This window comes from Pocillopora verrucosa, chromosome 1 (genome assembly GCF_036669915.1).
Source record: "Pocillopora verrucosa isolate sample1 chromosome 1, ASM3666991v2, whole genome shotgun sequence".
NCBI classification, from domain to species: domain Eukaryota; kingdom Metazoa; phylum Cnidaria; class Anthozoa; order Scleractinia; family Pocilloporidae; genus Pocillopora; species Pocillopora verrucosa.
Genome location: NC_089312.1, coordinates 2355648 through 2369044, shown reverse-complemented (window position 1 = coordinate 2369044; position 13397 = coordinate 2355648). Strand labels below are relative to the sequence as shown.

The 13397-nt window shown below is 37.8% G+C and overlaps 1 protein-coding gene across 1 annotated transcript; it reads left to right on the top strand.

Annotated features, from left to right (window-relative positions):
• The first annotated feature begins 43 nt into the window (after window positions 1-43).
• Window positions 44-11895, top strand: LOC131781377 (uncharacterized). Its single transcript, XM_059098027.2, has 19 exons — window positions 44-178; window positions 1725-1816; window positions 2387-2461; window positions 2948-2993; window positions 3321-3482; window positions 3762-3790; window positions 4142-4225; window positions 5078-5146; window positions 5599-5813; window positions 6607-6637; window positions 7243-7450; window positions 7797-7887; window positions 8234-8375; window positions 8881-8985; window positions 9222-9312; window positions 10020-10089; window positions 10792-11002; window positions 11097-11212; window positions 11551-11895. Exons 1-19 carry the CDS (start codon window positions 130-132, stop codon window positions 11744-11746), a joined length of 2082 nt encoding a protein of 693 aa, XP_058954010.1. The 5' UTR covers window positions 44-129; the 3' UTR covers window positions 11747-11895.
• The last annotated feature ends 1502 nt before the right edge of the window (window positions 11896-13397 follow it).

The window sequence follows — 13397 nt, the reverse complement described above, 5'->3', positions numbered from 1 at the left end:
GAGTCACGAGACTTTAAATTTCCCAGAATACTCCATTCGCGCCAAAAAACTTTACACGTGAAAGTATGAAATATGGCGGACCTACTTGCAGCTAAACTTTAAACAAAGTTGTGTTTTAAGACGTGTAAAATGGGCCTTTCGAAGAGCGAAGCGTACTCAGTCTTGGAGCTACCTCTAGGTTTGTACCATCTTCTTTAGGTTATCCTTTCGAAGACTCCAAATTCGATTCAATGAAGAACGTATCATCTAAATAGGGAAATGACCAGAAATAGGTTGTAGGTGGTTGTATCTTACGAGAAACATCTCTGTGTAAATTATTTGCAAGAAAAGAAATACCAAAACTAGTTTGTGTATTGAAGTTTTATTTATATTTTTTTGTTTCTTGTTGAGGCACTGAATGAGGAAGTTCTTGCTGAAAGCTAAATATTGTATATTAAACTATTTTCAGCAGCGTTCGAAGAGCTGAAATTGCGTGACGGAAAATGCACTATTGTTCCGTCAATTTTGTATTTGTTATTGTACTCTCATCGTATTATTTCAGCTTATTAATAACAGTTAAAGAGCTGCTTCAAAGTAAGACGGAATCGGATGTTCAAAAGTCGTAGTATTATTACTTTCCTTGTTTAGATGTGATAGCGAGGAAAACAAAATAGTTATTTTTATAACAGGAAGTACAAGAATGCTCTCAATATGGCATGAATGATTAAGTCTTGCCTTGAATTGTTTGTTTGAACTTTAACCTCAGCACCACGAAGACAATTACCCTTGATTCAAAGAAAACAAAATAAAAAACATCAAAAGGATTGCCTAGTGAATTGCACCTTACACCCAGGATTCATTGATAATGTGTACTGACCTTGCCTTACAGACATTGGTGCTATTGTAGAACATGACAACTTTATTAAAAAAGAGACAGAAACAGATTATTACAAGAACTAAAATAATTACATGCCTGTTGGCAAAACAATAATAATTTTTAAAAAAATTCAAGATTTGGTGTCAGATCCAAGATAACAACTTTGACCTGATAAGTTTGAATATTCTCATGACTTGTTTGCTGGATAATGTTAAGTTATTATAGGGAGAAGTTACTTGTCAATCACTTCTGGGAGTTAAAGGGTTAAGTGATAATCAACATGTATTTAATTTATTTTATCCCATGCTTTGTGTATTAACATTTTCACTTTTAGGCCTCAATGTTATTTCATATCATAGTTTGCAAACAATATCTTCTATACAATATATTTTTTTCTCCTCATGCATCTGCATGATGGTGTAGCTATACTTTAAGGACTGCAGGCCCATGTTTATATATTATAAAGAGGGTAAATGCTTGAACCAGTTAGCTGGCTTTCCTCTAAAATAGAATGATATAACATTTATTTTTTGGTGAACTTCTCTCAAACAAAACATGTTTAACACTGATTATAAGGTTGAAGCTGGCATTATAAGTGTGATTTATTAGATTTCTATGGACAAAATGGTTTTTTTTTAATTCCTAGTAATGACCTACTTTTAACTCCATTTTATTTTAGGGAAAAACAATTTGTTGAGAAACAGGAATGAGTAATTTTAAGTTAATTTTTGTTGCGGGTATATGAAGTGAGTTTACTTCCCTAGCACCCTCTTATCAGTAACATCACTAGAGAAAATCCAAATGGGTGTATTCAGTTACTCATCATAGGGGTTCTTTTGAATAATGTTGAACTGTTTTCTTTTTCAAGGGGCAAGTTATGAAGAGATAAGATCCAGTTACAAACGCCTGGCTTTAAAATGGCATCCTGATAAACATAACAATAGTCAGGAGGCAACAAAGGTACAAACTAATGCAAAGATTAGTGTTAATAGTAACTGGTGCTACATGGGGCCTTGATGTTCCAGTTAGATCTTGGGTATTCCTTGGCAGTGTTCTCCCTTATTTTAAGTGCAAAAGGCAATGTAAATTTTTAAATGGAGGGAGCAACTCTTGTAATACCTGTTGAAGTTTCAAGAATTCCAAGGAATTTTAAAGAGGTAATTTTGAAATGCCTGAAAAGGAGAACACTGTTCTCAGGATGGTTGAATTCTTGTAAGATGTGTTGATGATAAGTATTTTACACTCTTAATTATAGTGCATTGTTTGCATAAATCATTGATGCAATGGAAACCTCTTTATCAAGTCAGACTTTTCAATCTTTTACATACCACACACTACCACAATTGCTCTATTTGCTCTGGCAGAGAGCCAATGCTCAAAATGTAAGCTTCAGAGCTCTTTACTTAGGCTAATTTCCATTATCAACTCAGTTGATGGAACCAAATAGTCTTTTACATATATGCATAGTATGTACATTAGAATTTAAAATGCCAGTGCAAGTATTGTTTAAAAGTTTTTTTTCATCTTCAGAAATTCCAGGAGGTGTCCTCGGCATACAAGCGACTTACCAGTGAGGATTCAGATGACGAGATCAACTTGACTCCAGTGAGCACCATTCCTGCTTTTATGTCTTCCCTAATTAAAATTAATTTCCTTTTCTTGATTCCAAGTCTCATCTCTGTGCTGTACTTGTGATGTAATTTTTTTTTGTGTGTGTGTGTGTGGAGTTTGACTTTTTTTTCGGATTTTACTGTATATTAATAAAGAAATGTAAAATGGTTTCCGTGTTTACATAGCCTGATGTAAACACGTGGGAGGTTGGGAGAACACGAGATAAGCATAGGAAACCACAACGTGAAGTGGAGTGGTTTCCAGCTTATCGAGTGTTCTACCAACCTCCCAAGTGTTTACATCAGGCTATGTAAACACAGAAACCATTTTACATTTCTTTTATAAAATAGCTAATGAAAGAGGAACGAAAACCATGTTTATATATGCTCATGTAAAATGGTTTTATGGCCAATCAGAGCACGCGTACTATTTGAATTATTTTATAAAGCCATTGATTTTTCACTTTTATTCTGATTGCAGGCAGATATGTTTGATCTCTTTGCTCATATTGTCTTTCAACGAAATGGTAAGAGTAAAGCACAGTTTTACTAGGAACTAAATCCAATCCTCTGATTTCATAACAGGACAGCAGAATTAAGATGTAAATGTGAGATAGATAAACCCCAAGTTACATGTTGTAAACACGATGACTTATCTTAGCAGAGGGCTTTGGGGATTTTCATGAAATCCAAATATTTGATGTAATGAGCTTCAAAAAGTGTTGCCAATATGATTGTAGACAATGTAATTTGCATGAGTTAATGACTCCCTAATTTTTCAAAGACTATCTTTGACAGATTGTCATCAAACTTTTAGCAACAAAGTTTTTTTGCACCTCATTTGTTTTATCAAGGAATGTTTGGTGGCTACCCAGGAATGTATGACTCTGACAACAGTTGCTATAGTGATGATGATGAGGATGATGACGATGATGATGAATCAGTCGATGAAATTCTTCAAAGAATGGCACAGAGTTATAGGAAAAAGTCAGAGTCCAAAAAACCCTCTGAAAAAGGTATTTGAAATTCCTGCTCTACTCTGACTGGTAGCATGCATATGAACAGGTATTTATGTTAGTGTGTAATAAGAATGGTTAAGTTAAATCTGTTTTTCCATGTGCTAGTTCCTCTGATGGTAGTTGGTGACATGGGCAAGTCTGTCCTCTCATATTGAGCATTGAAATTTTGTAAAGGAAAGTGGAGTTAGGGGGAAGGTCTCACAAAGCAAGTCAAACTGCCTGTCCAGGCCCCTAGTCAGCGGCTCAACATTAAATGTAAATACTTTGATTTTGCAGGTCGTCCTGCACACAATTTATCGGAGGCGGTGAGTTGTATTAATTTTTTGCCATGTTCCATTCATTGAAAGTTGGAAAGTATGTAGATCATTTGTATTAATGATAACTGCGTACAATTTTGGTTGAGTTGGCAGTAAATGAATCATTAATTTTGATAAAGATCCCAAAACTGTTTTGCTTGTAAAATATATTTGCTAATGTGCCTCACATCTTTGTCAATTAAAAATGAACCTTAGATTTTTTGAAAGTGGAAAAAATAATGTAAAGTTTGTCATGCTGAGGGTCATGGCTATTTTTAAATTTGTTCAAAAACAAAAAGCATTATAAATTTTGCTATTCGAACTTTAACTGAGGGAATATGATATTTGGTTTTATTGCAGGAAGCCATGAAAAATGCAAAAGAGCTTATAGAGGAGGAAGAGAGAGACAGGAAAAAAGCAGAAAAACGGAGAGCTAAAAAGAAGGTTTGTTTTTCTCATAGGGCATTAACTTGCACCCAGAAATTATGAAAAGAGAATTTTTGTCCCCTCTCAAACTCTTGGGTAAAAAAGTGTTTTTATTGGTTTGATTAAACTTGTTATTTTTTGTTTTCCTCTCAAGAAGCATAAGTGTTCTTAGCTGAGGAAAATTCTTCCCCGTAACACCAGGAGTTAACCCTTTACACCCTAACATCAATATGCATATTCTCCACACTGTTCTCTATACATTTCCTAAGGTGCTTTTCAAGAGCATCTAAATTGGATCATTTCCTTTATTTTCGCACTAAATACATGTATGTTATTCAGGTGTGATATTATAAAGGGAAATTGCATGTTAATCACCCTCGGGGCAGGGCGTGAAATTGTGTTTAATACAGGTGCCAGTGCAACTAAATTTTGCACTTTGGCGACCAAATCCTGAAAATTAGTTGCCAAATTGGCAACTAGAATGTTTCATCATATCCACGGCAAACTTCCTTGTGAAGTTTGATTCCAAAACACAGCACATGTATCTTGATTGACAACTAGACACCATCTTGGATTTATGTGAGCTTGAACGTTGTATATCATCCATCCTAGTGTCCACTTTGTAGCACGTTAAAGATCTTTTTCCTAACTTAATTTTGGAGGGTCTATTTACAACAATGACAGCATAAAAAAAGGTTTTGTTTATCTTTGAAAATGGCAACCAACGTTTTTTGAATTGGCTACCACTTCAAAGAATTTAGTAGCCAAGTGGCTATCAGAAAAAAAAATTAATTTCACGCCCTGCCTTAGGGGTCAAAGGGCCAATGAAGCTAATCAACCAAATTAAAAGTGTGTACTTTTTTGCGACAGAGGAATAAGGAAAGAAAGAAGGAAAAAGAAAGAGAAAAGAAAGCAAAGGATGAAAAAGAAAATATACAGGTACTGATGATGGAAAGATTTCTGATGGAGTCTCATGATGTGGCTCTCAAATGCAACACAAAACTTCTTTGACTGGTTTTTAGTGCAATATTTTGAAGGTGATTTATTTCCTGTGGCTCTCAGGTAGAGGGTTAGAAATTGCTTTCTTAACTCCCAAGATCTGATTGTCAATAGGCCATTTTTCAATATATTAAAATTCTAACATAGCTGCAAGGCTTGTAGGAATAAAACTTAAGAAATTAATTATTCGTCCCTCAACTTTGATGTTATTTCATTTTATTCTCCCAAGCCTTGGAGCCAAGTGTGAATTTTTCATGCATAAAAAATAGCCTATTCCCCCCTCTCGCTGTGGTAAGGTTTTCTTTTTATAGGATTACCCTGTAATCTGCAGATTCAAACTTCACCAGTGTCCATAGAATCTTAAGCTGTGATCTTTTTCTTTTTGTTTCTAGCAACAGAAGAATAATAAAAAAGAAAATATACCAACTACAACTAAAGCACCTCCAAAGGAACCCAGTAAAAAAAGAAATACCACAGCAACTTCTTCAACTCCGACTAAAACTGTAAATAACAATACAAAAGTATCCAGCGGTTTAAAAGAACAATCTGTGAATAATAATACAAATTTACAACAATCAACAAAAATGGAACCAAGTTCACCCAAAAGGTAGGGTCTTCATCATCAACATTTATCATCATGATTTGAATCTAAGTTCTTTCAACATTTGTGATAAGTTTAACCCCTGCTCTCAATGTAATTCACTCTGAATGTCTCACATAAAGTTTATTGGTGCATACAACCTACTTGGTTGAACTGCGCAATGGGCCTTGCTCAGCATTAAGTCTCTGCAGCTCAGTGGTAGAACATCAGAGCGAGGAATCCTAAGGTCTGAGGTTTGTTTCTTGATGGGGACTTAGAATTTTTCCTTTCTTCCACTCCCATGACAAGACAAAAAACATCTTTCTCAACCTACTTGGTTGTTTATGATGAAAAGAAACCTTGTGAAAAATAAAATCTAGAGGATTTTCACAGGGGAATCCTCCCACATCAGATAATGCATTAGTATCATTTTCAGAGTAGAGGATCAGTCAGTGGTCACATAGTAAAACTTTTTTTTAAGGCTGTGGCTTAATACCCTAACAATATTGTGATTTGAGGGGTTTTGAGGTGAATGCTCGTCTGAGCTTATAGTCTCTCCCTTGCTTTACTATGAGTATTACTTAACCCTTCATGCTGCAGAAATCTACAGTTGTCATTGCAATTCAGAAGAGTAATATAAAGCTTTCCAGCATATCCTTGCTTTTCCTCTAAATTTAAATTTGGAAATAGTCACACCCTCTAAGCAGGCCCCCTTAACATTATCATGCATCAGCAGATACACAGTTTTTTTGGTATTTGCTAGAAGTACAAGCATTACAACCAGTAAAATTTATGATGGTTTTTTACTATTTTTGTTTAGACATGACGAGGAAGATTTATCAGGCAATGAGGTAAGGCAAAACATGCAATTTTTGTTTGGTTACAGTAACATACTTGCAAATCGTTTAAATGAATCTATAGTTATGTTCTCTTTTCAGTGGAGAGCAGAGAAAGATTGTTTTAACAGTTGACTGTGTGTTTAATTATCTGAATTAGTACCACTTTAGACGTGGGATGAAATGTTTCCAGCTCATTTTTGTGGGCATGGCAGTGAAGATGTAAGACCGTGCTACAAGGTGCTACTTTTAACATACGTGGTCAACTCTACCGCGAGCACGCCAACGCCACGGCTTTGTCCAGTAGTCCAGTGGTCAGTGCACTAGGCTCCGAGTCGGACGACCCGGGTTCTAGTCCTGGCCGGGGCAAGGCGTTGTGCCCTTGAGAAGTGCGGGAAAAAAAATGCAAGCTCCGCTTTTAGGCTTGGCTAAATCTATATACTATATCTAAGTGCAAAGATTAATGGGAGATATCAGATGATTTGATATCAATAGAATCATTATGGCTGTGCACTGAACGTGTCCTTTATCACATACACTCTGTGATTTACTTCCATGTCAGGGGTGAACACTGTCTAAACGATAAAATAATATTTGTAATTGTCATCCGTTTCTCCCAGGAGCCCACATGGGATACAAACAGTGCGTTCTTTGCGAGAGCAGCAGGGCGTAATCCAATGCCTCCTCCTTCAACAAGCACTGCAACAGTAAAAAATAGTGCACCATCAACTATCAGTCAGAGCTCACAGAATACGAAAAACATCTCCACTCAACAACCTGCGGCAGAACAGATAGATCCTGTGGTTTTACGTAGCAGACAAGTAGCAGGTTGGTTGAACTGTGACACCATTCCAATAAGAGCACAACGTTGAAACAAAACTTTAAAGTTATGAGTCAGAGATTAAGGAAAAACCTTAATGACTGTGAGTGCGTAAGGTGAGTTGTGAAAAACAAACACGGCTGGCGTTGCCAGCATTTAATTTTCCAAACCGCATCTTCAAACCTCGTTTTCTCCTTAGAAGAGACTGTACGTCTCAAAATTCAGTTCAAGCACATGTCGAAGATTCGATTTTTTTAATTGCGGGCGGGAAATTAGCAATTTTTCCTACTTCACTCGTTTGTATAAAAGCAGATTACATTTAGGTATCACTTTTTACTACACTCTAATCCACAGTTAAAGGAAATGAAATGGCAAACGTTGGAAACTATCAGGCTGCCGTGGATCTCTTCACTCAAGCTATTAACTTGGATGCAAAAGACTTCAGGTTTTTTTTAATTTTTCTAAAGTTAACCGCATCTGCATATATGCCTTTTTTCACTAAGTAAGAACTGTTGTTAACAGAGGTCTATTTTCTAATGAAACTGGTTTCTGCGTTGTAGTGGAAAATAAAGAACATTCTTAGGTGGCTTTTTCCCTTTTGGGATAATATCATACACTCTTTTCTATTTTAGCTGTGGGATTGAATAAAGCTATTTGTTCGTTCTTTCGTTGGAAAACTACTAACAAAAGTCTGTGGCTCGATTCCTCAAGAGGGACTTTTGATTTTTCCGTTATTCTAAGCCGATGACAAAACGAACAAACACCTGTCTTATTTTGCTATTCGTTCGCAGATTCTTTGGTAACCGTTCTTACTGTTATGACCGCATGGGACAATACGAAAAAGCTCTCCAGGATGCTGATGTGGCCATATCGCTAGCACCTGATTGGCCAAAAGGTTACTTCAGACGAGGCAGAGCACTGGCGGGATTAAAGGTGCTTACTAGTGCAATTTTCAGTGGTGTCTTAGATAATGGGAGATTGCTACGGTTTTGCTTTGCTGCGCTGGGTAGTTGGTTCAGAAAACTCGCGCCGCTTCCTCAACCAATCAGATTCAAATTTCAAACTAATGGCGAATTGGTCACTCTCATTTTCCCGCGCTTTATGACAAGTCAAGAAAGCTAGCGCCACTTCCTCGACCAATCAGGCTCAATTTTAAAACCAATGGCGACGTAGCTACTCAGAGTTTTCCGCGCTTCAGGCCGTTAGCTTGTTTCTACTTTTACTCATGGCCCCTCTTAAAACTGTGCTGGCAACGAAATAATATTTTGGGAATTTGCGATTTCAGTCCCTAGAGCTAATCTTCGTAAGCACCGTAAATCAGAGCCAAAAGGAATTTCAATCGGAATTCTCTAGCTGATTTCGGCCTTCCTTCCTATTCAGTTACAATAACTGCAATTGCGATTATTTTTCGGTAACGATATTTTTCTCTCCTTTTCAGTTATATTCTGATGCAGAGAGCAGTTTTGCTCAAGTTTTAAAACTGGATAAACATTGTGAAGATGCCATGTTTGAACTGGCTAGGGTTCGAGTGCAGCAGCTAGAGGTACGGTGGTGTCATGCACAGGTCCCTATTAAAAGGAAGGGGTAGGCGTGCTACCGTTACGTCTTTCTGGCATTGGGAACATGATAGATTGTTTATTTCCCCTCGCTTGATTGCCATCCCACAAATCTTATGCAAAGATACCTTTTAGCATTATTATACAACCTCTGGTTCTTTTCAATGCTAGCCATATGCAGTCTTAACTGCCCTTTTTTTTTTTTTTTTTTTCATTTTATCAGGAGATGGGATTTCCACAGAGTCAAAGTGAAGCAGCTATCCAGGCATATGGAACAGTTCAGGCCGCTTTGGAAGCACTGCTAGCTGGAAAAGGTGAAGGGATGAACGAGTAGAAAAAAATAAGAACAAAGTGACAGGCTGCGTCTCGGTTTGTCCATCTTGAAAAAGGACACTAAAACCTTCCACGTTCGTCATTCGCGTTTCGTTTCAATCTTCCCCATCCTTAGCAATCCTCGCTCCTTCGTGGTTTATTAGTGCCTTTCTTATGTTGTAATATCTTCGCGAGCGAATGTTTCGTGATCTTTTACAAAACGAAGATAGTTATGAATATCGTTTGAAAAACAACTCGATTTTCCTGATCTCAGTCGAAAAATCGCGCTTTTCGATTGAGTGTCGTAAAACCTAAACCACTGTTTAGAAGAAAGGGAAATATTTTAAGAGCCAATGGGCACTCAGTAAAAACAACCAAACTGACTAAGGCGCGGGAAAACGCGGGCGACCAGACCCTGATTGGTTTCAGTTTTGCATCTGATTAGTTGAGAGATTGGCGCGAGTTTTCTTGGACCAATCAATGAGCGATGTAAAGCGAAAGCAGTGCAGTGTGGGATTACTTTTGACTCTTGACAGAAAATTGCTGTATAGTGAGTACTAGGAATGACTGATTCTTAAACAAAAACTGACATTTCTCTCTGAAGACCTTTCCGATCATTTGTTTGTTTGTTTATTTTACTTTATTCTTTGCTTATACATAATCTTTAACAGAGGTGTACTAATACAATCCTTTCATGCCGTTTATGTAGTGAGTTGTCCCGTTTCAACGGAGATATACGTCTCTGATGGCGAGGATGATGCACAAAAACAGCAAATAAGGTAACTGATTTTAGAATGGCAAAATTGCGATCGGATAGGTTCCTTTTAAAATAAATAGCTATGAAACGACTGTTTCTGTTTCTATTCAAGGTTTTTCTCTGATTTGTCATTGAGTTCGCTCTTTTAACGGTATTTGTTTATCATATCTGTCTAGAGTAACATTTCGGCTACGTGCTGTTGAAAGTTCGAAAGTTAAATGTAAAACTGTCTTTTGTTTTAGCGTTTTACTGATAACTGACTTTGAGAGTGAAATCATGTATGATCTCCTTATTGGCTTCGGAAATTGCCAACTTCGATTCCTTACAGAAAGAAATACTTACAGGCGATTAGATACTTCGTAACTTTGTGGAAAATTGCGACTTCTCTACTATGATATTTATTTAAAAATTCTCTTGTTTAATCTTTTTGCCGCGTGGAAATGTGTTAGCGTTACTGCGCAGGCTTGTTCAGTCAAGATGGCTGATGTCTTGACCATTAGACAGCCATCTAACGCATATTAATCCTTTAACTCTCAGAAGTATTTAACATACTTTATCTTGCAAATTGGTAATGATAATACTTGAACGTATCAGGTAGATGTTATCCTGATCTAACACCAAATTCGCACAACTAATTAACAAGGAAAAGTGTGGAAGCTGGAGGGAAGAATTAGCAATCAGATCTTGGAAGTTGAAGGGTTAATTGCATTCTGTTTCTACGCAGAATGGTTGAAAATGGTAGCGTTGATGACGGCCCTGGCCGTTCCTTGTGGGTTGGAAACGTCAATCCTGAGGAAGTCAGTGAAAGACATTTGGTACAGCTGTTCAGCAGGTGTGGTCGGGTCGACAACGTGCGGATACTCCCCAAAAGATTCTGTGCGTTTGTTAATTATGATCAGGCTGAATCTGCCGCCCTAGCACTCGAAAAATTACAGGTACGTTGTTTTATTTGTTTGAAGAGGTCCCCCAATGGGGGGAGGAAGAAATTCTATTCTGATCTTTGTAATTAAAAGATGACTTGATTTTCAGGGCTATGAGATGGGAGGCGAGCAGTTATTACTGAGATACCCCAATAACACTGGCTCCCCGGGAAGCCAGCCACTTGCTGCTGCTTCGGTTCCTGGTAAAAAGAAACAACCTGAAGGGTGAGCTCATTTATGTTTATTTATATACTTATTTGATCAGAGAGAATCACGGCTGTATTTCTCTCAGTCCAGTATTTGTTTGTGTGTGTGTGTGTTTTTTTCCTTTGGCTTGAGTATATTTATGCTACAACTGATTCTCTGGTCGATGTGTTTGTTTGTTTTCTATTTTCCAAGTTTGTTTGTTTGTTTGTTTATATGTTTGAGGTAACCGAATGTTGAATTCCTCGAGTCTACGCGTTAGTTGGTCAGTTAGTTTTTGTTTGCGTGGACGAAACGAATTCGAAATTTCCTTCAACAAGGACTAATTTCGCTTTGCCTTTTGATGCTTTTTGTTCCAGGGACTTAAAACAATCTATGAGCAAGTTGTCGGGCCCCGTGAACGGAGACGAGTGTTATTTCTGGCGCACGACCGGCTGCTATTTTGCTGACAAATGCCGATTCAGACATGTCCCGGAGAGCAAAGGTGTCGATCTAAAAAGGGTGGAGGCCAAGTATGGAGGAAAACTTCGAGTGACTACCCCACCGAGCCAATGAAAAAAAAAAAAAAAATAATAATAATAATAATAATAGTGATGACTCATATAATAATAAATAGTATTGATAACCAATGACAGCTTGGCTGTCAAGATATGGGCCGGGTTTACTCCACACAAAAAAGATAATATTGAACTTTTCAGTTGTCAAATCTTGATTGCTAAATAAACGTTTTGCAAGTCTTGGTTAGCACTGCTTATGTACTGTGATTTTCGTAACCTATTTGGTTAAGTGTCCGTGATATTTTTATTCCCACAAACTACATTTTTACGACCCTAAGGTTGAAAGAGCGCCAAAAGTTGCCCTCAAAATTTTGTGTTAATTCATCATCATCATCTCTTATTTTTTTAAATTCACTTACGCAATGATTGATAACGTGAAAGAAAGTCTCAAAACTGTGATCGTAGGAGAAAGATCAGCTGGTCCATTGAGGCCTACAAAAAATTTATCTTGTTTTCAACACGTTCTCCTTCTGGCGCAAAATGATTTGGATGGATTTCACCCCTGTCGGCTGGAAGAGGAACAGACCTACCTTGCTGTGAGTAAAGATTACCGCTACGGGGTGTGGTGGAGAGAGGGGAAGGTCGAGGAGTTTTGCGGATCGCATGGTTTTCAGGGGGGGGGGAACAGAGAAAAACGCGAAAGCGTAATGGTGGTCGTGCTCAGCGATAGGAAAATCGTGACCGTGTTAATATACAACAAGAAACTTTCTTTCAAAAAATTAAGTGACATTACAAGGACTGAAAGCCAGGGTACAGAACTAGTCTGACATAGTAATTTTTGGCATTTTAAGCAATTAGTCTGAAACTACTTCAAATATAGAAACTTCTGACGACCTGTAGTTTCTTTCATTTATCACGGTTACAAAGTCACGTTTATAAAGTCAGCCAAGTGAACCCGTGGGACACAGTGTACCAAATAACATGGCAAACTCTTAAGCTCACCTTCACTTCCTAACTCAAATGTCACGTTGTCAACGTAAAGCACAAACAGCGAGGGACATTTTGTCAAAACCAATATTTCCTATCCACTTCATTACTTCATGAAGAGATTCACCGACACTTCTGCCACGAACAAGGTGCTCGTAGAAACGGCTCATGAGCTGCTCCGTTACGGTATCTTCGACGGCCCACAATGCCACCAACACTGAACGTGCCCCTGATCCTAATCCTCCTGATCGCCACGACATACGGGCCGAGTGAAAAACGTAAACATCACGGTCTTTTGTAACGATTACCTTCTCTTCGATCGCCTGTTTTTTTGTCTGATCACGAGTGCTTTCCCATAATACTGCTAAGCACTTCCATGTTCATTCAAATTTTGATGCACCATTTCTAAGCTCGTGTATGAGAAGCTTCGAACCCTCTGTCTGTGAGGTGTGTCTCTTTCAGGACTGAAAGTGACTTCTCGTAGGACTCTGTAGCCTTGACATATTCAACACAAGATAAATACACAGTCTCCAGAACTCTGCTAAAAGAGGCTGTTCCCTTTCTATCGCCGTTATCCTCTGACATTTCCAATGATTTCCTTGCGGAGTCTTCGGCCTTGACATGCTCTCCTTGCGAACGAAAAACGTAACTTCTTTGTTTTCATCAGTTTGTTTCCTGATGAGTAGAGCGATATTCTTTAGACTTGCAATTGACGTATTGAC